General features: G+C 41.8%; 2 protein-coding genes across 5 annotated transcripts in view; one reads left to right on the forward strand and one right to left on the reverse strand.

The window, feature by feature from the left end:
* Positions 1 to 23,166, forward strand: part of BRF1 (BRF1 general transcription factor IIIB subunit) — a 179,263-nt gene that overhangs the window by 68,267 nt on the left and 87,830 nt on the right. For all 3 annotated transcript variants that reach the window (XM_074583780.1, XM_074583779.1, XM_074583781.1), the window contains exons 4-6: positions 4,640 to 4,671; positions 13,744 to 13,816; positions 22,144 to 22,293. In XM_074583780.1, the coding sequence (XP_074439881.1) occupies positions 4,640 to 4,671; positions 13,744 to 13,816; positions 22,144 to 22,293 (255 nt within the window). The remainder of the gene's footprint in view (positions 1 to 4,639; positions 4,672 to 13,743; positions 13,817 to 22,143; positions 22,294 to 23,166) is intronic.
* BTBD6 (BTB domain containing 6) lies at positions 15,820 to 19,214 on the reverse strand. Of its 2 annotated transcripts, XM_074583783.1 has the most exons (5): positions 18,656 to 19,187; positions 18,116 to 18,407; positions 17,836 to 17,926; positions 17,437 to 17,555; positions 15,820 to 17,210 (listed from the first exon to the last, which is right to left on the reverse strand). In XM_074583783.1, exons 2-5 carry the CDS (start codon positions 18,316 to 18,318, stop codon positions 16,178 to 16,180), a joined length of 1,446 nt encoding a protein of 481 aa, XP_074439884.1. In that variant the 5' UTR covers positions 18,319 to 18,407; positions 18,656 to 19,187; the 3' UTR covers positions 15,820 to 16,177. The 2 variants fall into 2 exon arrangements, with proteins under 2 accessions (XP_074439884.1, XP_074439883.1); XM_074583782.1 differs by having other exon boundaries at positions 18,116 to 19,214.

Raw genomic sequence — 23,166 nt, forward strand, 5'->3', positions numbered from 1 at the left:
CGGCAGAGATATAATTGTGATAAGTCATAATCAGAAATCACTTGGTGTATGAAAATCTGGAAAGGGAAGTTTGTGAATTGGATGTTGAACTGAAAGGTGGGAAACAGGGTTCAGGGCCAGCCAAATGCTGTCACTAGCTTTTCACCCTGGTATCACTCCAGTTCTACCAGGGAGACTTTATAGTGGCCTTCCAGTACCTAAAGGTGGCCTACAGGAAAGCTGGGGAGGGACTCTTTATCAGGGAGTGTAGCAATAGGATGAGGGGTAATGGTTTTAAACTTGAAGAGGGGAGATTTAGATTAGATATTAGGAAGAAATTCTCTACTGTGAGGGTGGTGAGACACTGGAACAGATTGCCCAGGGAAGTTGTGGATGCCCCATCCCTGGAAGTGTTCAAGGCCAGGCTGGATGGGGCTTTGAGCAGCCTGGTCTAGTGGGAGGTGTCCCTGCCCATGGCAGGGGGGTTGGAACTAGGTGATCTTTATGGTCCCTTCCAACTCGAACCATTCTATATGTCCACCCTCCCTTTTGTCTTACCTCCCTGTGTTTGCTACTGTAAGTGCTTCTGGGAAGCTTCCATCTCTTATGTAGCTTATACAGAATTGTAACATTGAAAATGCAAATATTTCATTTCATTTAGGACTTGAGAAAAAAAAGTTTTAATTTTTTTTTTTTCAGTCAGATTTCCTATTAAGCTTTACTTTTTTGTTTGCAGCCAGCTGAATTGCTCTTGTTGAATACAGAGAGGGGCATTATATTTAAATATTTTATACATTTAATGGATCTGCCTTTAGTTTTTGTTAGAAACAGAAAGCATTTTAGCTTCAACTGAAAAAAGGTAATGGTTCATTAGTGGACAGCATGGCTCTTACGGATGTCAGATTTCTGCTGAGTGGCTTGCAGTCACCATTCCTTGGCATTAATCCTCTTTCTGTGGTGTGGCTGGTCTTGTAGTAAACTTCTGAAAATAAGTTTTTTTAAAAAAAAAAAAAAGTAGTTCTGGGGGTAACTCATGAAAACTAACTAACTAAAATAAATACTAGACTCTATCTTTCTGCGCTGTTCATATGTGCCTGTATCTGCCAGATATGACATGCTATGTAGTGGAAGAATTTTGACACAGTAGCACGAAATAATCTGTTTGAAGGTTTCCTGATTATTGTAGATTGTCAGACACTAAAATAAATATTTTATTTAAAAATTTATTAATTTTTTTAGGAGGGGCAACTACTGTGTTGTAAATAGTAGTTGTTATTTTAAAAGCATCTTCCACAATTTATTCCTGCATCTCTGTATATAACTTTGGCAAATGGCAGGTTTGCCTCCTGGGAAGTGTTAATACGGAAAACCAAGGGGATTTCGCTACATATAAGTACTTCAGGATTGCTGGAATATGTAAAATGTAGGTCTATCTGAAGGACAAATGCATGCTTGTTTTGGTATTTTGGGTTTTAGGTTTCCGGTACTATTCATTTCATCATGAACTTTTGTTTCCTCTGGTGCTGAGAATGAGATCATTATTGCTGTGATTCATCGTGCTCTCACATTATCCACAGATTACTAGATTATAAAGGCAGCAAAGGAGTGTTCTAGTCACTCAGTCTGACCTCTTGCATCATGTTCGTCAAAGGATTCCCTTAAATGAAGTCTTTTGAAGTAAAGCCTTTAGACGCATCTCATTTTGATTTAAAAGTTTCTAGTGATGGACAGTCAATTGCATACCTTGGTGAAAATTAGCTTGAAGAATGAACAGCAAAGGAAAAGCAGTTGAAACTGTTAACGCTTTTTACTTTTCACTTTTTTTTTTAAATTGTGTGCATTTATAACCTAAGGCCTCTTGTGTTTATGTTCTGTTATGTTTGTATGTGTATATCTACAATATCATTAGCTTTCTATCCCTTTGAGAACTTTTCCATGTGCTAGCAGTCTCCATATGTAAAATTATCATTGTTTTCTTTTGGCTTCAAAGAAAACATTTATCTTATGATTGTATAATTTTTGAATACATATTAAGTATTATCTGCTGGTTTCAGCTGTTGTTGTACGTTCTCCTGAACTGTTCCAACTCTGAAAAGGAGTTTGAAAACAACTGCCTGTTTTTACAACTACTTCCTGCTGATAATTGTGCTCACAATATTCACAGTAAAGGCCAACCCATTGCTACTGCATGACTCAAGTTTCCCCTTGCTTTGGCTTCACTGTAGCAGCTACACGTCTCATCAGGGAGAGAGACTGCTGGAGGCTACCTTAAATGAAATCCAGAAATGCCACATTTTTACTGTGACCTTTGCTTACAATTTCAGTGGACACTTGAACTAACTTCTCTAAGGAGAAAAGCAACTGTATGTTAAAGCATCTATAGAGTAGCTCAAAATTGCTTCAGAGTTGCCTGAACCCTGCAAGCGAATTTTCCAGCTTCTTAGCTCTAATCTTGTGTCGTTATAAATGCATGCAAGTGCTCTCTGTTTCTTCTTACTTGGACAAAAAGGTGTGGTGGTGTGTTTTGTTCGTTTTTTCCTTACAGTAATAAAGCCTGAGCACTTGTAATGTGTTATTAACTTTATGTCTTCCACCAAAGTGTTTTTAACAGTTTGAGGAGAATGAAGAACACAGATTTCATGACCGTAACTGAAATGCCTGGGTGAGAAAAGTAGCGCTCTGGCTCACCTAAGATCCGAATTAGCGTCTGGCAGTGACGCTCTTTCTGACTCCTCCTCTGTCTCCAGGAACAGCATTCAGACTCCGGGACCACTCAGTTGCTCACTCAATAACCTGCTGCTTTTCTTCTGGTGGTTTTTTGTTAGTTTGTTAGTTTGCTTGGGGTTTTTTGTTTGGTTTTGATTTTCTTGTTGTTGTTTTTTCCTAAATTGTGACGAAACCTATCAGGTATGAGTTACAAGTTATGTCAGTGGTGAAGGTATCTCAAGGTGGGCATAGAATAACCAGACACTTCAGGTCAGTAACTAGCTAGGAACATTTTCAGACCTCGAATATTTCTCAAGCGTAAAATTGGCGTAGTGATTTCTTTCTAGATCTGTTTGATGAGCTGATGATTATTATGGTTCCTTGGCAATTGCATTGTTAAAGTCTTTCCATTTTCTCCTTTCTCACTTCTTTTCCCAAAAATTTGCATTGAATTCAGTATTGCTCTGTGTAGATTTGCAAGTTCTATATTTTACGGATTGTTTTTGTTAGCAATATCCTTACTGTGTTTAAATTTAAGGTTACTTGAACGTCTTGCATAATATTATCTATAATGGATTTTGGATTTTTTTCAGAGACATACTAAGTTTTCAGCTAATTAAATATCCCACTATGCTGTGTTTTTTTTAATGCTAAAATTAACTGTCACCAAATAATATTAACATAATGTATTGAATTTTGTAACAAATTTGGAGTACTAAATTCATCCAGTTTCAAATGCAAACTAAGGATACAAATGCTCAAGGATAAAAATGTTTATGTATGAACTGATTACGTTATCTGAATTGCTCTCCTTCCACGGCTGATAATGCTTAGGAGAAACATGTACTATATTAGTCTGGCATACTTTAAGAAGAACATACGCTAATACTTGTGTTACCACGATGTACCAAACTATACTGACGTCCCTGTATTTTGCTTTAATACTGGATTTCTTAACACATTGCTACATACATAAACGCACATACACCCCTGCGTACATGTCGTCTTTGCCTGCCTCTCTCTCCTTCCCCCCCCCCGCCTTCTCTCACACTTTACTTTGACGCTCCTTTTAATGGTAAAACCGGAACCCTTTTAATACATGTGAGCCACACCTGAGTAGCTGATAGGAGATCCAGCGTGTGTTTGTTAGTTTGATAGCAGCGAGAAGGCTACCTTTGCACCTTAAGCTTAATGGGGCTTGGTTTTCTTCTTTTTAGATACTGTTAGGACAATGTATTTATAAGTATGCTTACTTTCAGTAAAATGCAATGGAAACTTGCAGTGGTTTTGGCTTGCTCTTAGCTATTATGAGTTCCAAGTGTGCCTATAATGAGTAGTAGACGGTGACCTGATATTTTTGCAGCAGCACGGGATATGATGGAGGGAGTGAAAACTCAAAGGTGACAGCTGATTTGCTTGGTCAGAGAAGAGAGTTGCCAAAGCCGCTTTCTCTTCCCACTTCTTTGACAGGTCCTCATAGAAGAGGACAAAAGAAGCTTACTGCAGTTTTTGTAGCTTGCTCTTTCATCTGTTTTTCTGGGATCCTGTGCTCTGAAGCTGGCATACGAGATTGATGATGCTTTATATTCTTAAATGGAATGTAATAAGAGTATTCTGTCTTGCTGCTATTGTTGGGTTTTGTTATCATTGGGGCTTTCGTAGGCTGCAGTATGTGGTGAGTATTCTAAGTCACACAAGGTGTTCTTTGAGACCATCACTCCACAGAGACAACTCGTACAGTAAACGCAGCGGGTGCTGGCGGGATTTTTTGGGGAGCTGAACTGTTAGCTGGATGCTGCATGTTAGCAGAAGTAGTGCATCCAAGTACCTAGTCCGTATTTGGTTTCTTTGACAGTTAAACTTGGGTTTATTTCTTCCTTTTTTGGTGTTGCTAATGAAATTAAGAAACACTGTCACGTTCAACAAGCATGTATATTCCTTGACTTCTTCACAGACATGTTACTTGACCTCAGTGACCTTCTTCAGGTATTGTATCCTTTTTTATTTGAAACTTTTGTTGAATTGTTAAAGTTTAAGATTAATTGCAAGTAAAGAGCTGTCAGCATGGGCTGTTTGGGATGTTTTAATTTTTCTCTAAAAATTCTGAATTGGAAAATCACTGGGTTTGTAAATCTGAGTAATTGTTCAGTAAAATTAAATGTCAAACAAATATTTTTGCTTTTAATGCGGCAAATAACACATCAAGAGTTAGCATGATCCTTTCATCAGGATTCAGAGTCACTGCAATGGCACAGGGTCAGACGTTACACATTTTTAAAACAACAGTTGTTGAAGACAGAAATAACTTTTTTGGTAGGTAATACTGTGTAAATGGGTTAGTGCACTAGAGAGACCTGTTTTATAAAATATATTTTGAGAGAAATATGTACTTGCTCTGTATGTGGAAATAGAAAGCTCTGCTGACATATGCTGTCTGACCCTCATTCTCTATGTTACAACTGTTTTACATACAATGTGAGTAGGTTAGTTGCATCTATTTTTGTCCTCCCAGCTGTCTTGGTAAATGGCATCCCTCTGAAGACTATTTATTGCTTGAAGCAGTCTGCTGGAATTGCAATCATCACATGAATCTTTAATTCTTAAAATTAGTAACTTTTTTCCTCTTTCCTAAACTCTCATTCAATTATCTTGATTACTTCTAACCAAATACTGCATGTGTAGAATGGAAGGTTTATTTCCTTTTAAACACGGGTGATTTTTGCATGGTGATTGTTATGAAATAGAATGATCACAGTAATGTGAAGAACAGTCACACAATGTGAGGAAGAACAAGAAAGGTATTGTACCTGTAAAAGAAGAGCTGTATTGTCAGTGGGAACAGACAGAAAGATCGAATGATTTGTCTTTTCCCCTCTGTACATTCCAGCCAGAAAAGGTGTCGAGATGGGGCAGGAGAGGACCAAAAGGTTAAAGAGGGGTAACCGAAGAGATGGGAAGAGCCAGAAATAGATTAGTAGCAGGGAAATAATCAACCCTGGAAAGAGGAAAAATGCATTAGGTGTCATGATCTGTATTAACATATTTAACTGTGAAGACTTCTGATGTGCTTTACTTTATAGCTTCTTTAAGGTGAATCTGAGCAAACAGGAATCTTAAACGTTATTGTTAACTGTAGCTAGCCAGAAAGTCCTGATTAAGAATGTATAAAAGAGCTTTTCAAGATGGTGGCAAAACATTTATGGCCACCCGAGGCAGACAACTTCAGGAATGTTCTGCTTTAGATCAGCCTTTGCTCACAGGTCATGTGCATAAAAAAAGAAAAGCAATTAGTTTGAAAGAAAAGGATAGCCATCTAATAGACTGTACTATTACTTTGAAATACCTTTTTCTTTCAAGGACAGCACTCCCATCCTGAAACTGGGATGTGAATATCACTAAAGGAAAAGAAAGGTTGGTGGTGCTAGTAGTAGCAGTGGTATTATCTTTCCAAAATGCTTATCTTGTTCAGACTCATCTATACAAAATACATAATGCTGGTCCACCAAAATGAGAAAGTCGTCCATTTTATATCAGAAAAAAAATCACATTTGAAATGGGTTACTGCTGACCTTCGCCAACTCTTGCTTAGACGTGAATAGCAAATTTTGAGATTTTTCTTCAGAATTTTCTACTTGATGCAGCTCAGTTGCTGCGCAGGAGGCGAAGTGACCTGCAGGGCTGCTAATCAGCTGACTGCAGGAATTTTTTTGAAGAAAGTTACCAAATGAAACATCCTTATGAAGTGTCTTCATAGAGGCTACTGAGTGAATTACAGAATGCCTTGAAATAGATTTTTATGTATTTGGGCGGGGGTGGGGGGGGAAGTATACCAACCTTTAGTTTATTGCTTCATCTAAAAGCAAAACAAAAAATGAACCTTGTAACTCCGGCTGCCAGCAAGAAGGGTAAATGAAAGCCTGTGAAAAAGGTCATCCACTGCTTCCTTTTACCATCTTGCAGCTGGAGACAATATTTGCTGTGCCGTTTTCCATCCCACTTATGGCATCCTCCATATCAGTGACCTTCAGCTGATGTCTTGCAAGCGCTGGGAGAGCCAACACCCTCTGTAGCTCACAACATAAGGAAGGTGGTAGCGAAAAGTGAGAGTAACATGAAGTAGAAGTAACATGAAGAAGATTTGAATCTGCTGTTACCCGCAACTCAGTATTTGTTTAGTGACCTATCATATTTGTGTTCTTTCTCTCTTGTTCTGTTCTGTTAGCTTTTTTTTAAAAAAAAAAAAAAAAAAGGGGGTGTGTGTGTTGAAATCATAAGTGTGGTCTCTTAGGCTTTGGTCTGTACCTCTTGTACAACCTCTCTTCCTATCTTTATTGAGCAGCTTTGGGATTTGGTCTCCCATTCTCCATTAAAAATTCTGTCCCCTATAGTGTAATATGCTTTTAGTATGCTGCTAAAACTTAGCAATAGAGGAGACTAATTTTCGCTGTTAATGGCAGTCTGTTTAAGAGTTATATCAGTTTTCTTCTTATGCTGATGACTGAGATGTGGGAGTTTGTCTTGTTCCACTGGAGAACTGCTACATTTCATAATAGTTTTTGGAGCTTCAAAATTGCCGTCATCTTGGAAAAAGCCAAAATGCCTTTTTTTTTTTTTTTTTAATTGGAAGGACAATTTTGGGGGTATTTTTTTCTCCCATTTTATCTTCAGGTGAAACGTGTCCTATGTCTTGGAAACCTCCTGTTGAAAGTGTTGTCCGATTCAGTGTGCCTCTGGTACATTTAGACTTTAAAGCATTATCTGAAATGAAGTGAAAACGTCCAGACCACTGCTACAAATCAGGCTCCTTCCTCGTGCAGAGCGGAGCCATGCTGCATGTTGATTGAGTTGGAAGGACGATCAGTCATCAGCCTCTGACAGGGAAAGTACTTGCTTATATTTTCAGATACTGCATTTTACTTGCAAATACAGTCTTTAGAGAGGTCTGTAATCAGGCCTTTTGTTTGCTTTTTTGTCAGTCCAATCTAAGTGACAGGCCTTGCTTGTTTAGGAGAGTTGTGAAGCTTGTCTTGCCTTGGCCCAACTTTTGAATGGTTTAGGTTCGCTCATGTGTTTCGGGGCACTTAATTCCTTGCACCTGAAGAACTATTTGGCTAAAGTTTTTGATCTCAGTGTGGGGAAATGCTGCCTTCTCATCCTTGGAAATGGCAGTTTCTTTTTTAGCCCCTTGTACTCTCCAGTGTCATGGTCTTTGCAGTGTGGTCATAAAAGACTTTGTGAAGAAGTGTTGGCAGTGCTTTGATCTCCAATTTCAGCCTAGTAGAATGTAATTTTTAGTGTGCCTTCTGGTGTGTCCTGCTGTTAAATAAGGCTAATGCTTACTGAAAAGATGTTAGAACCAGGCTCTCTTTAGCAGTACACAGCAGGGGGATTAACACCAATGGACATAATTAATTAAAATTAGATGTTTTGACTTGATATCAAGTAAAGATTTTTCACCATGAGGACAGACAAGTGTTGGAACAAGTTGCTCAGAGCAGTTTTGATGTCTCTGTCCCTCAAAGTTTTTTCGAGATCCTGAGCAACCTAGTCTCTTCTTGTAGCTGATGCTGCTTTGAGCAGGAGGTTGGGCTGGAGACCTGCTGGGAACCATTCCAGCCTGAACTATACTGTGGTTCTAGATAAGGGAGGAGGAGGCACAACAAATAATCAGTACTGAAAAATCAGTAACTAGTACTTGCTTGGTCTAGTTCTCCTTCGGTCTCTCTTCCACTTCAAAACACGACTCTCACCCCCTGTTTCTTTATCTTGAATTTGCCTAGTCAAGTAACAGTACTTGCCCAGAAGGATTTTTATTGTGGGTTATTTTTGGATACTTGTTTTTATTTATTTCTTCTAAAGGCAGCATTGGCCTCCCGGATTCCTCTGTGCCTGTCACAAATTACTCTTTGACTTTCTTGCACAGAAGGTATGATGATGGTTTATTGTACTGCTGTGGTGGTGGAGGAAGAATGCTAGGGCTACCGCATATGTGATTAGCAGAAGTAGACTCTCCCTTTGGAGTCCCCAGACTGAAGGCAACGCTTTAAAGCATAGTGTGAGAGGAAGCTGCTTAATTTTGATTTGTGTCTCTTTTTGAACTGCAGCCTGACAAGCTGGGTTTGGTACATGTTTGTAGTTTTGTGTGTTGTCTTTTGAGGTTAAATGTAATGTTCTGGTTGCAATATGGATCCAAAAAATAAGTTGTTTCAGTTTAATGTGTAGAGATGGCTAAAACAGTATTTTCTAAAGACTATATTCATTTGCTTCGGTTTTTAATACCCTTTTTTCATTTAAAGTTATTAACATGTTGACTGCATTTGCCTTTATTGCCCCTATGCAAATTGCTATGTTGATTGAGTTAATTTAAACAACCTGGTTGGGACCTTCAGGCATTACTATACTAGAAATGTTAATAATGAATCAAATAACCACAGGTGCCTCTTTCCCCAGCAACAGACACTCTCCTTAAAAACTCATTTGCTTTTCATGCTTGCTTAATTATTTAGGCAAGCAGCCATGGATGTTTCACAGTGTGAATTCTCATCGTGTTCCAACTGCCCGGTCTTTGTCTTTCTAAAAGACAGAATACCTTAACCACCGTCACCGTTTGTAATATTTTTTGAGAATGCCACACCATGGTCTTGAAAAGCCTTTTTGGAAATTGCTCATAGTGAAATTGTAATGACTTATAAATTTATGGAATTTAGGGTCAAGCAAAAACTTTAATTGAATGATTGCAGCTTGATTATATATTTATTTTTTTTTTTTTGCTACTCTGTGACCTGGTAACTGTATGAATGGGAGATTCCCTGTTTTCCAAAGAGAATTTAAAATTCTGGAAGGTGTTAGACTGATGAACAGCTGAATTCCCATGTTACTGGAAACGAGGTATTTGTTGTTATTTCTAGAAGTGGAAATATATTGGTATTTGTGAACGCATCAGGCATGATGTGAAAGCAAGAGGAAATTATGAAAGGGTAAGAGTCCCTATGGAAGTGTCCCTTTGAAATCAGCATCTGATGACTGATAGATGTGAAATGAAAAGACTGTGTCTCCAAAAAATACCGTGAAGGGCAAAGAGTACAACGAGTAGAAGGATCTTTCTGTAAAAATGTAATTGAATAATTGGAAGCCATTCCTTCCCGAAATGCCCCTTTTAACTAATATAAAGTTTTCTGTAACAAGAGCAGAAATAAACTATTGGTAAAGGACAACATCTTAGAGAATCTGAAGTTCTCCTGTAAAAACTTAAGGGTAAAACTAGCTGCTTTCTTGCAGTGCCTTGATGAGCACATACTTTTTGTCTGAAAGATGTCTTCCTGCTGAAGAATCTGGTTGTTTTTTAAAAAAAAAAAAAAACACAACAAAAAAAACCCCAAAAACAAAACCAAAAAACCTCAGTTGCAGGTCCATACGTTTGTAAACTTACTCTGTGAACTGAATGTAAAATAATATGGTAAAAACTGTGAGGGTATGCAGATATTTTTAAATATCCCCTCTGACAGAAGTTGACACCACTCTCTGTTGTATTAGGTGTTGATGTGCAAACCTAGTGATTACATCAAGTTTAGGAAATTTTAATATCTGATGAAAATACACAAACAAAGAGCACAAGTCTTGTGAAAGTCCATAAAACAGTTGTTACATTTTGACAATTTTGACTGGGGAGAGTTTGGGGAAACACTGTTTTTCACTATGATCCTTTAAAACTAAGAAGGGGGAAAAGAGGCTGAAGTTGATGTGGTAAGCTTTAAAGCTGCACCAATTCAAGTCTAAGCCAGAGACATCCTTTTAGAAGGGCATTTTTGTTTATTCATCGTTCGAAGGACTCATATAAAATTAGGTTTTATGAATGCAAATGTCATATGGTTCTAAATTTGGAGCGTTAAGCTTTTGAGAGATTGGAGTATATGAATTTTTATAAGAAGTTCTTAATGAAGAAAGAACTAGAAATTAAAGTAGGCCTCTAAATTAATTCTCTTAATTTCTAAGCTTAATGGAGTGCAAAAAAACTGTACAAATGATGAGAGTAAAGAAAGACTCAATGTATATGCCTATTATACATCATATCTCATCTGTCAGAGGATGTGTGCGTGAGTAATAGTTGAAATTAGTGACAGTGGCATAAAATTTTAGTGAAAGGGCCGCCTTCCACTAAACCCACAAGTTCTTAAATGTTGTGTTTCAGCAGTTCAGTGCCATTACAAATTTCTGAGTGAGCTTTATGCCATCTTTAGTTTCCCATTTATGAGAAATGCCCCAGAACCTGTGAATATCTGGTAACTTTTAAAGATGAGAAGTGTATTGTTTGAGAGGGCCTGATGTCTCTTTTCCTGGATTTTCCAGGAAAAATGGAAGCAATTAAGTATTCCTGTTTCTTTTTGTGACTTTACCCTGGCATTAAAAACCTGTGAGCTTGATGAGGAAAACCATATAGAGCATGTAATCCACTGTATATTATGCTTTCTTTCTAAACTGGTAGTAACCAGAAACTGCAAAGAAATGCACTTGTGATCAAAAGAAAGAAATTCCCTGATGTACCATTTCTATTTGAATTTATTATTTTGTGTAAATACACTGCCTGCACCTTGAAGTTGGTCATAAAACACTGATGATGTGGGTGAAGTGGAAAAGCAGGTTAGATTTAAGTACGTTACTGCTCAAGTAGACCATGGATCTGGAGACTTTTAGTTAGGCTAAGGAGAGGAAGACAAACAGTCATCAGGGAATTTTATTATGCGTTTGTCTTTGCTTTAGATTTAATTTGGCACCCACTTTGATTGTTAGAACTTCACTAAAAAACCCTGCTTCTTTATGCCTCATCATATTTATTTGTTCTTTGATGATTGCAATTATGGAAAGTTTGCTTGGGAGTTAGAGTGTGCCATGGTTTGATGGGGACTCACATCAAGTTATTTGGATGTCGTGACAGAAAAAGCCAGAGGGAGAAATAATTGTTTGAATTTGAGGTGGCTATTTTTTTTTCTAGACTAAAATGAAAGAACTAGATGAGTTTGTGAAGTCTCTGATGGAAACATCATATGTACTTGGCTCCACTGAAGTAACTTTATTGATTTGTGCGGTGAAATTGTCCTTGCAGAACGAGATCTAAGTGATGAGGCTTAAGATTTATAGTAACTTGGTCGGCCAACGTAGAAGGCTGAAACTACAGCCAAACCCCCACTCTTTATATTAATATTTCCTAGACAAAAGGTCAAAACAAGCCATTCCAAACTTGCAGTGAATCTAGAGCATCTAAAGCCAACTGAAACACTGCAGATATTTTGCTGTAGTAATGTCTGTTGTCTCTGTGGCCCATGGAAAGTCACGTGCTCTCAAACTCCTATATGAATTGCCAGATTCAGTAGGGGCTTATTTTTCTGTATAAGATTTGGTGACTTATATCCTAAGAAATGTACTTCTTATTCAAATGATGTATTTTGTTCACTTACTTCCCATAGAACAGTATTTCTGTGTTGTCTGGTATTTCAGGAAAAAAAGGATGGTAACTTTTAAGACTACATTCTTGTACCTTCTAGACCAGTCCAACCATTGGTCAGACAAAGCATGGAACATATTCAATACTTTCCGCTAAATAGGCAATGAATTAAGATTATATAATGTACACTTGATTGGGCAGTCACTTCCAGGATACGTGATCATTCTGAGGATTTCTTTGAAGGTTCTTATTTTTAAAATTTTTTAAACTTGAGAAAAATTCATGTGAAGATCACTTTCCCCTGAAGAAAAATTTTTGAAGTGCTAGGTGAAAATGTGTCAGTATTTATGTATTCTTTAAAATATATGGATTTTTTTTTGCTAGCTTGGTAGAAGCATCTATACACTTGGGAGGAAAGCTTACTTAAACTAACGTTGGTAAAGCTCTTTTGTGAAACTGAGAGAATATACTTAGTTACAGGACTTTTTATTTCTATAGACTTGTACCATAATCAACAACTCGGTTGTGTAATTGACTGCTCAGTAAACACTTCTGTTATCCTCGCATAGGAAAGAGAGAGCCAGTTCTGTTACATGAAAGCAATAGAGTATATACTATCCTAAAAATAAGTAAAAAAAAAAAAAAATAATCTATTTGTTTGTAGTGTAGGAGGATGAAGGGGTTTTTTTATACTAACTTTGACCTTTATATGTGCCTTGGGGGGAGCAAGGTGCTCATGGAGCTTCGTGGGAACATTTCGGGCTGATCGGGAACTGAAGTATATCCTGCCTTTCTTGCTGACCACAAAAACACATCTTAAGATAGTGAAAGAAAACTTCCTCAGACTTTTAAAATACAAATGTAGTTGCCTATGCTATAAATTGCAAATCAGAGTACGAAGAGAGTAACTCCTCCCTTCAGTTTACATCCTCCTGAGTGCGGCAGTGAAGGAGGGGAGGAGAGCAGGGCTCTGTCCCTGGCTCTTAAGCAGGTTTCCTGTGGATTAGGGTTTTTCTGAATTTATGTATTTATCTTTTTTTAATGTAGGGTGATATGGGGCAATGTCCAAACAGTAAGAAATGACAAATAACCCTTGGGGCATACAGCACCACTCCTTGCTGTGGTGGAAAAGTTTGGTGTGTGCTTGTGCAATACTTAATTATCCCACTTCACATGACCATGCAGAGCTGAAATTTGCACTAACTTGCGAGGATGTGCTCAGGCTTTGTTACGTTACAGGATAAATGACACTTTATATATACTGATATTCTATTAAAGTCTACTTAATGCTGTAAGAGCTTAGGTGACAACTGTAAAATTGTCCAAGTACTATGGAGCAACACTGAGCCTACTGAAGTGCATGATGAACAACTTTTTTTAACTTTTTCAGTATAAATCTACGCTTTGATTTACAATGCTAAATTGTGCAGCTTTTGACAAGCACCAAGTATTATTCTGTACCTATGAATATTACTTGTATTACTTCAGTTGAATTTTTTTTAAAGCAGGTTGTTTAAGATTTCCAAAGTTGGGCGTTTTTTTTTTTCCTTTCCATATAAATGCTATTAAAAACATTTGTGGCTTAAGATTTAAATAATGCTTTTTTTGTCTTTTAATAGGTGAATGTCTATGTGCTGGGAAAAACTTTCCTTCTGTTGGCCAGAGAACTCTGCATAAATGCTCCAGCCATAGGTATTTCTTTTTATGAGTTGACTTTTGAGTATTTGGATGTATTTTCTGCATGGTTACTTGACAAGGATATATATGTATGTGTATATATATACATAGTATTGTGTGCTAAATACCAAAATGGTAATTTAAAAATGAAACTAGAATCAATCCAGGCAGAAGAACATTGCTGACTATGAGAGCCTGTTCTCCTGTACGTGAGAGTTTTTTGGGACCTAGATGCTATTTTCTTTAACAAATAATTTTGTTGCTTTTTCCAAGAGTAGTTTAGACTATACTAAGACAATGGGCCGATGTATAACAAATTGTGTGCGTCTACAAGCTCACACAGGCCTGTCACACTTCAGTTCCATAGAGATGCAACATTTGATAAATATTTGCCAAATTTACTATCTGTCTGTTGCCTGTAGCTGAGCTGTTCAGTGCTTGAAATACAAGTGGCTTGATGGAAAATGAGGAGCAACTTTTTCCAGGCATATGAATAACTTTTTAATTAGTAAGCTATCACTGAAATCATAATGCAGTGATAGGAAGGTGGGTTTTAACCTGTCCAAAGGGTAAAAAAAAAAAATTAAAAAAAAAAGCAAGCTATTGTCTAGGCTGTAGCTTTTAAACCATGGGAATTTATGCCAATTCCAGTTAAAAGAGTGCGTTTATAGAGAGGTCTTGTGACTGTAACCCACCTCTGCGCAGGAATTTTCTTCCTGTATCTTTACCCACTCTCACTCCCACTCTCCTTAATCTGTACTGAGAGAATCAGATGCCTTAGCATTGAAGAACGACACACTCGCACACCCCTTCAGATGTACTCAGCTGGGCACATAACTGCCTGCCTTTGCAGCAGGAGTACCAGCAGCTCACACACTGAACATCGTCATAACGGCATCCAGATAGTATGTGGCAGTGCGCAGCTATCAGCCATCATGGTGTGCTGGCTTTGTTAGGGTAGCTTCATGTCTCATAAAAAGTTCTTGTTTGCAGTAATTCAGTTGCTGCCTTATTTTTAATTACTACCTCCTTTTTTTCTGAGAGAGAGAGAACAGGTGAAAATGAATGCAGCTTAGGAAAAGACAAACAGAAAACCCTGTGAAATTAATGTAGAGGTACTCGTTATAAATGGAAAAACATACTGGTTTAGACTGCTGTTAGAGTATTCTTTCCAAAGTCGTCATGAGAAGAGAGATTTATAAAACCCAGTATTTCTAATTGGCTTATGTGTAATGATTGTCACTTATCTGTAATGATTGACACTTGAGAAAAACATCTACTTCTAACACTCTGAGAAAAGTTAAAGGGTGCTAGCTATAAATTGACTGCTGATAGTGCAGTTCTTAGATCTATGGCATTTTTTCTATGTTTTTAGAAAAAAAGAGAGCAGCTTTTGTTTCAAGGTGGCTTATTTTTAGTTAGCAATTTTGAGTGAACTTAAAGACCATAGTGCAAGTATTTCTCTAATGCCTGCTCCCAAACGTGAGGATGGGATGTATGTTTAGAATAGTGGCTGCCAGTGTTACAGCTCTGGGCTAAGTCTGTGATAAAGCCTGTTGCTGCATTAAGCTTCATCTCGCTGTCTTGACTCTGGCCATTCAAGTGGGGTGCAGTTTGACAGGTGTGAGCGTCAGTGTCGCTGTTCACTGGGCAGGCTGGAGGTTAACTCAGATAGATGATGGGTGTGAATGGGCATTAGAAGCTTTCAAATATAACCACAGGATCATTTTGATCAACTCCGATTACACTCATGGTTTGCCTATCTTAGCTTAGGCAACACGCAAAAACCCCTGACCTTCTACAGATGTCAGCTCCCTTTTTCGTGAAGGAAAATAAAGGCTGGTGATGGATACTCTCAGTTACCAAGCAAAGGAACCTTTGCAGTTGCGGTGATAGCTAATGCCCTATGTAGATGCATACAGGGGGACAGCCTACACGATCACCACCCCTGCTAACTGTACCATAGATGAATTAACAGACACAAGCCATAAGGTGAGCAATTATCAAGTACGCAGGACTTAGGGCAAGTAAAAACATTTTATATTTCACAGATTCATAAACTGCTCTAGTTTAGAACATTCTGTTTAAGTCAGCTGCAGTCTGCAAGTTAGTTATCTATATACAAAATAAATGCACAGTACGTGCGAAATTTAACATTTTTCTGCTTTCTGCAGTCTTAATAATTAAGTCAAATAGCTTATGAATAAATAAAATAAGATTAAATTCAAGAGCATTCCTTCACTTATTTGTATAGCCTGATGTAGCAGATAGGTAAGTAGCATAACATTCCATACTGCTGCAGAGTTCATAGTAAAACTGAAAAATCCCTTAAATGTGCATTGTTGCAGTACTGGAATACAATCAAGGTGAAATGCATCATGCATAGAAAATGAGCTCAGGTATTTGTCCTCCTTGTACTCCGGTTCCATTAGTACTGTCCGAGGAGCACTGGAACTGGAATGTCACTTTCCCGCACTGCACTTCAGTCATTCCCTCTTGCCCAAAGTAACTGAGTTCATTACCGTCGAGAATAGCACTTACATTGTAAAATGTATCTTGCTCAACCTGCACAGGATGTTCAAACCACACAGAGAAAGTGTTACTGGAACCGTCAGAGGTAAACTTTGTCAGATTTTGAGCAAGGACAACGCCTAAGCGCTTCAGTTCAATTTTGACACTGTATTCAGCTTTGCCACAGCTTGACCCATACAATCCCAGTCCTGCTATAAATATCCGTTTGTCTACGGCAAACTGAATACTGTCACACCGCCCTCGGTACCTCCACTGATTGCTGCGATATGCAGACGACTGAAATCGATGGCATCGCTGAGGTACGAGTCCTTTTCTTTTTGTCAGTGGAAACTCTAGTTTGGGTTTATTTGCGGCTGTGTACCATAAGAATATGTTGTGAGTTTCCTCAAGGGTGAGGATGTCAGACTGGGCAGCTCCATTGGCAAATTCTTCCAAAGTCATGGTCGGAATCCGCACCAAGTACAGAGCTTTTCCTAATACATTCCTCTTGTTGCGCGGCGTAACCGGCAGCCCTTGCCGTTTGCATTCAGCCTCTGCCCAGTTGAGAACAGCCTCGAAAACTACCACTTCCTTGGTGTTGAGTGCCTCCCGGGTCACAATGATCTCTAGTGTTTGTTGATCTATCTCACAGAAGCCCTCTGACTTCAGTGCCATTTCTGCTTGAGCATCAATCACTTCCCAGCAGCGCTGCGTCAGCTCTGGCTCCTCAAAGAGCCTGCTCTGAGACAGCAGGACACAAGCGTTCTTCGCTTCTAAACTGGTCTCCAGAAAATTGACGCAAGCCTTTGCTAGGGCCGGCACGATGTACTTCTTGGCAGCATACAGTGTAGCCAGAACTGTGTCAGCTTCCAGGTCTATTTCATCACTATACATGTATCTAGATGGGGAAAAAAAATAGTTTCTTAGGGAAAAACAAAAATACAGGCCATGAAAGATTGATCTATAGTCATCTTTGCTGGCAATGCATCTGACATTGAGTATTTGTCAGCACATTAAGTAAACAGTAATAAGTGCATATTGCACAATGCCAATTAGGAGATGTATATTTTATAAGCTACTTTGATTCTCTCCACGTAATTAGTAGACGTGTAGTGGCCACTTACTTTAATAGGATTAGGAAGGCTGCAGGTTCCACATCTGGTATATGGATTTCAGATTTGACCTCTGCGAGATCGCCATAAAACATAGCATAGAAGACAGAGCTACCAACTGCCAAAACATACTGGAAAATAAAGAGAGAGAAACCTCAGTGATATGTACCAGTAATAGCTGAGCGTGCTGGCTTTCACCAAGAGCTACACTCAGGGAAAGTTAAAAGCTGCAGTGGAGGCAGAAGGCTGCCTTAGACTGTTCCCTTTAATTGCAGCATACGTGAATTACTTTTGGGATTAGATGAGCACTGTAATTAGAGAAAAGAAAAAAAAAGGGAACCTAGTTGTAAGGCTGGGGGAAAAGGCGAGACGCACAGCAGTATGAAAGAGCCAAAAATTATCTGCGCAAACCTTATGGGCAGGAACTTTCTTGGATGCCCCCGGCGGGCCCACGATGAAGTGAACGTCAGCCATGAGTTCGTTATTGAACATCAGCGCGTTCCTGCAAGCGAGGGGAGAAGCCCCGTTAGCGGCGGGCAGCCCCTCGCCTGCTCCCGGGGCCTCCCCCGCGGCTCCGGCCCCGGCCCCGGCCCGTCCCTCACGCCCGGACGCGGGGCAGGTGCCGGGGGCCGGGGCACCGGTCTCCCGCCCGCGGCGGCCGGGGAAGGGTCCGGCGGGTCCCGGCCCTTACCTCTCCCGCAGGGTGGGGTGGAAGGACTGCCAGTTGGAGCTCTCCAAGTTGTTGTTGTTGAGGTTCTGGAGCTGGGGCGGCGGGGGCGGCTGGGCGCTCTGCTGCAGCTGCAGGGCGTTCTTCTTGCTGTTGGCAGCGGTGGCGGCGGCGTTACTGTTTGCGATGTTGGTGTTGGTGCTGGCAGGGTAAAGTTCTGCAGCCATCTTCTTCTTCAGGGACAGGGGCACTATCTCATAGCATCCTGGCACCTTGCCGTTTGACCTCACACTCTTTTTGGACTTCTTTAAGGTCTCTGGAAGCAGAAGAAAGAAAGTCAAACACTTCATGATCCTGCCATTGAGGCAACCATGGGGCAGTGGCATGAGCAAGAGAACTAACAAATCCCAAATGCGAGTCCCACTATCTGGATATTTTGTATGCTTCTAGATGCAGGGTGGCTTTTTTAAATTTTTAATTTTTTTTTGGTGTGGGTTACAAGCCCGACGCACCTTTCCGTGGGGGAAAGGGATGATGCTGTATCGGATCGGTGCCAGCGCTCACCTTGGCTCGTAGGGGGGCTCCCAGCCTCCACGGCCCTGCCACGACTGCAGCGGGGGACCCGAGCGGGGCTGGCAGGCAGTTCCTTCCCCCGAGGACAGAGGAGAAAAAAATATAGAAGGAAAAAAAAAAGCGAAAGCCAAAATCCAGCAACAACGGAACCCCACAAATCCAGCCGAGGCGGTGGGTCAGGACCGAGAGTCAATCCACAAATCCTCCGGGTGCAGCAGCCCGGCCAGGGTGAAGCGCAGCCAGCCGCCCGATCCCCCGCGCTCCGCTCCGTCCTTCCCCGCCCGCCGGGGGCACATCCGCGGCGGCCGCGCCGGGCCGGGCCGTGGCGAGGCGGCGGCTCCCTGCAGTCCCGTTCCCGGGCGGCCCCGCCGCCGTTCGCACCAACTTTCCTCCTCTCCTCCCCGCGGCGGCCGCCGCCACACGGCGCTGCTCCTCCGCGCTGCTCCCGCCCCGCGTCGGGGGCGTTGCTGGCCGCCGGGCGCCCCGGCTCCTCGGCGGCGGGCGGGCGGCGCTGCCCCGGGCGCTCCCCTCACGGCGGCGGCGGGATGCGGCGCGGCTCTGCCGGGCCCTGCCTCCGCCTCCCGCCCTAATAGGCAGCCGCCGCGACGCGCGTCACGGCCGCCCGCGCCAATGGGGAGCGCCGGGGCGCGGCGGGGGGAGCCGCCCCCCGCCCCGCCGTGTGTCAGTCTTCCGCGCGCACCCAGGGTGCCCCTCCCGCGCCCGCCCGGGGGCGCTCGGCGCCGGGGCGCCTGTACGTGCGCAGCGCCGAGCGGCGGCGGCGGGGACCCGCCGTCCCTCAGCCGCTCCATGTCGCGTCCCCTCCCCCCCGCCCCGGATTACCGCAGCGGGAACACGCGCGGCGGGGAGGAGAGGGGAGGACACGGGGGACCGGCCCATGGTGGGGCGGAGCGGCCCCGGGAACGCACCGACCTTCCCGACCGGCCCGGGCGGGGGCGCCGCCGCGCCGCGCACCGCCCCATTCCGCTCCGCTGCCGGGCTGCCCCGCCGGGGCCGGCGCCCGGGGCGGCTTGGGGCACGGCCGGGGCGGAATTATTGAAAGGAAATTTTAAGTTTTGTTGGGTTTGGTCCTGTTGTCCCCCCCCCCCCTTTTTTTGGCAGCCCCGAAGCTGCCATGCACCGGTTGTGCGCCCCCCCCCCGGCCTTGGGTCGCCGCCCGCCTGCTGGGGAGGTTCCTGCGGGGGACTGAGCCTCTTCCCGCGGGGGTGGGCACGGCCTGGCTCCTCTCCCCGGTTACTCGTTTTGGTGGGAAGGTCACTCTTTTAAGTAGTTGCCTCGGAATTTCTCTATATTCGTGTTAATGACTATGTGGCATCTAGGTACTTCCAAAAGTCCAAGTTCCAAGTCACGAGTGGGATACGGAGAGAAGGGAAAGTCATGAGAAAAACAGCAGCTTCTTTCCAAAAAAAAAAAAAATAATGTTTTTCTTGGTACCAGCTTCATGGCCCCTGCAGTCCCCGTTCAGGAAAGCCGAGGGGTTTTGCCGCACTTGAACTTGCTCCCTCGTGTGCAAGGGCTCCAGTCCCAGGGGTGTCCCTGAAGGCAAAGGGGGCTCATCTGGGAGTGGGACGCTCTTGGTGCATTTTTAGTACCCATGGAACGATTTGAGGTGTTTGGGTTGTACAATTTAAAAAACTATATATTTTTTATTTTTTAAAAATGTTTGCATCTGTGCGGGACGTGTTTATGTTAACTTTGGCCCTGCATTTAATTTAGGTACGGGTAGTATGGCGTTCTAGCCACTTGCAGCCTCTTTAAGGCTTTTCACTTAAAACCAGCCCCCATATTAATTTTCTGGCTGTTTGGTAGCTTCAGAATTTAAACTAAGGACGTGCAATGTTTTGTCAAATGACCTGTGGGCATGAATGCAAGCAGAAATGTCTGAACAGCCACAATGCAAATGCGTGTAAACGCTCCTGAAACTCTGCTCGGAAGAGAAAGCTGTGAATTGCCTGGCTCTGCTCCACTGCAGAGGAGCCGAAGTTGGGCCCTCCCAGGATAGCAGGAGATGGGGAAGCAAACCGGGCATGGCTGTGTGACACCACACGCGTTTCTGTAGTGCGAAGAGCAAAGTTTAGATCTGTTGAACTCCAGGCTATCACTTCTGAAAGGTTTTTTTTTGGTTTTTGTTGAATTTTGGACATTTCTGTTGAGTACAGTTTTATAAAATCATACTTCGAAACACAGAACAACTGCCCTTAAGAATCATGGGTACTGGTTACTTTTTCCTAAACCTTTGATTTTTAGGGTTGTGTTGAGGAGGTGGCTGCGCTTGGATGTTTCTTTATTTTTGAGGGAGAGGTGTTTGGAAGTTTTTGCTTGATAAATGCTTTCATTTCGATGCTTCTGCAGGGCTGACAGGCGTAATCACCTTCGACGTGATCTTGGTAATTGTGGCTAGCAAAAGGGCATTATTGTTAGAACTTGGTGCTAAATGAAACGGTTTTGATTAATTGTAAATCCGTGAGATTGTTCCAGTGTTTCGAGCTGAATTTTCATCTTTATCAGTTTAAGTGCCCACGTAGGGGATCAGCTAAAGGAAATTGAGTTGAGACTAATAGTTAACGATTTACCGTACATTGTGGATTTTCGGTCAAGTGATAAAAGGCTGGCAGGAAATGAGAAACTGATACCTCAAATAAGAGTAAACATGTGTTAAGTGTAGCTTTTACAAGATTGTTTGATAAATTATAAATTGGTTTAGGCAAAGCACAGTCCGTACCGATGTATTTCAGTTAGTTTTAAGCTGGTAACACCAACGCTTGAAATAAGTTTATACATCTGGAGGCAGTTCCGTGGCTGATGTAAATTGTCGTAGCGCTGTTGACGTTAATTGGGTTCCAGCAATTTATGCCGATGGAGTGTATGCCTTAGTATCTGTGATAAACACTGTTTTTTGGTGTTGGAATATGAGTCTGAGAAGGAGCGTGAATTAACTGTGAAGATGTAAGTAGACTTTTGTTAGGGACATAGGGTTTTAAGCAAATGAATTTTTTTCAGAGCTTAATTTGTAGTTAGGTGGGAGACGAGACATGCACGTTACCTTATTTGTTACTTATTTGTTACCGGATATGTTAAAAGTTGTAGGCCTAAGTTACATCCTCATTCAGCAAAAGCATCTGCAAATGCTTGGCTTTGTGCATAATTTCACTGATACCCATTTAGCCTGCTCACGTGTGGGGAGTCGGCATGTGCAGCCTTGGATCCTGACAAGCACGTTAGAAAAACTTTGTGCAGTGCTTTAAAGGTCTCTCGTCTGTAAAGCGAGAAAGGATTTTGGTTTAGCTTATCTAAAAAGGTGCTGCTAAAGCTTCGTGATGAGAGGATCTGGCCTGGCAGCACAGTCCGCGTTGTTTGCCGAGACGTGAAGTGAGGCAACCGCGACAGCCCACCTGCTCGAGCACCGCGTTCCCTGAATTTAAGGTTAGGATTAGAAATAATTGTATTGCTTTCCGTTGCAGATCCATGTCTGTATATTCCTCGTTTTGCACACATGCTTGAGTTTGGGGATAAGAACCACGAGGTGTCCATGACGGCTCTCAGGCTGTTGCAGAGAATGAAGCGGGACTGGATGCACACCGGCCGCCGGCCCTCTGGGCTCTGTGGAGCAGGTATGTCAGACGCTGGCTGCATCGCTTCCCTGGCAATGGGTTAGATGGGAGAGTCTGGGAGTTGGGAACACATTGAGGACTTTCTCCTTTCCTCGGTGATGCCATATTCTCTGGGTTTTGTGCTGTCAGGCATCTACAGATTATACAGGTCTTCATCGAAATAGTTTCTGAAACTCAAACTTCATTTTTGTCCTTGCTCCTACATTACTTGCTCAGATCCTTTGTATCTTATGTTTTGGATTTTTTAACCTCCTTTCTGGTGCTCCTTTTGCCCCCACTCTGTGCAAGCTCTAGCTGCTAAAAGGTTTTTTTTGTCAGCTGAAATGACACCATTAGTGCAAGCACTTTGATTTGTGTCTTTACACAGTCTTATGCAAGAAATGCCCTCTTTGACCTGTTCTGTGAAATTATTTTCCTCTCCTTCTTCATCTTTTTCCAAGCTCCATTGCTGTCATGATGCTTACAAAAAACCTACCGGTTTGGGAGGGCTAGGTTAAAAGGTAGTCAGTACCAGCCAGTGAGGTCAGAGTAATGAAGACTGGAGATAGTCACAGAGTTCACAAATGTGCTTTATTTTATTTGAAAAATGTTACGTGTGCATGCTGGAACGAGAAATAGCACAGAAACCGTAGGGGACCCAGGACTACGCAATCTTCTTGAAATTTCTAGCCTCTTTTGGTTAATAGTACTTGCTTATTGCACGTTGCTAAAAATTTGAGTATAGGCTCTATGGGAGACCAGCCTGGTCTTTGATTCACTACATAGACTATATCCACACGAGCAACTAATTTGATTCAACAGACATGGATCAATAAATGGAAGCAGGTGGTGCTGGGTCCCCTACATCCATCCACGCAACATGCAGTTCATGTG

Source organism: Larus michahellis, chromosome 4 (assembly GCF_964199755.1).
Source record: "Larus michahellis chromosome 4, bLarMic1.1, whole genome shotgun sequence".
NCBI lineage: Eukaryota > Metazoa > Chordata > Aves > Charadriiformes > Laridae > Larus > Larus michahellis.

What these genes read in the sequence shown, in the direction of transcription:
- BTBD6 (XM_074583782.1), bottom strand. Translation starts at nt 18,477, where the DNA reads ATGCCACTGCCCCATGGTTGCCTCAATGGCAGGATCATGAAGTGTTTG. An exon ending in AGAAAGTTCCTGCCCATAAG is followed by an intron (nt 17,556 to 17,835) that starts GTTTGCGCAGAT and finishes TTTATTTTCCAG; the next exon opens with TATGTTTTGGCAGTTGGTAG. An exon ending in GCCTTCCTAATCCTATTAAA is followed by an intron (nt 17,211 to 17,436) that starts GTAAGTGGCCAC and finishes TTCCCCATCTAG; the next exon opens with ATACATGTATAGTGATGAAA.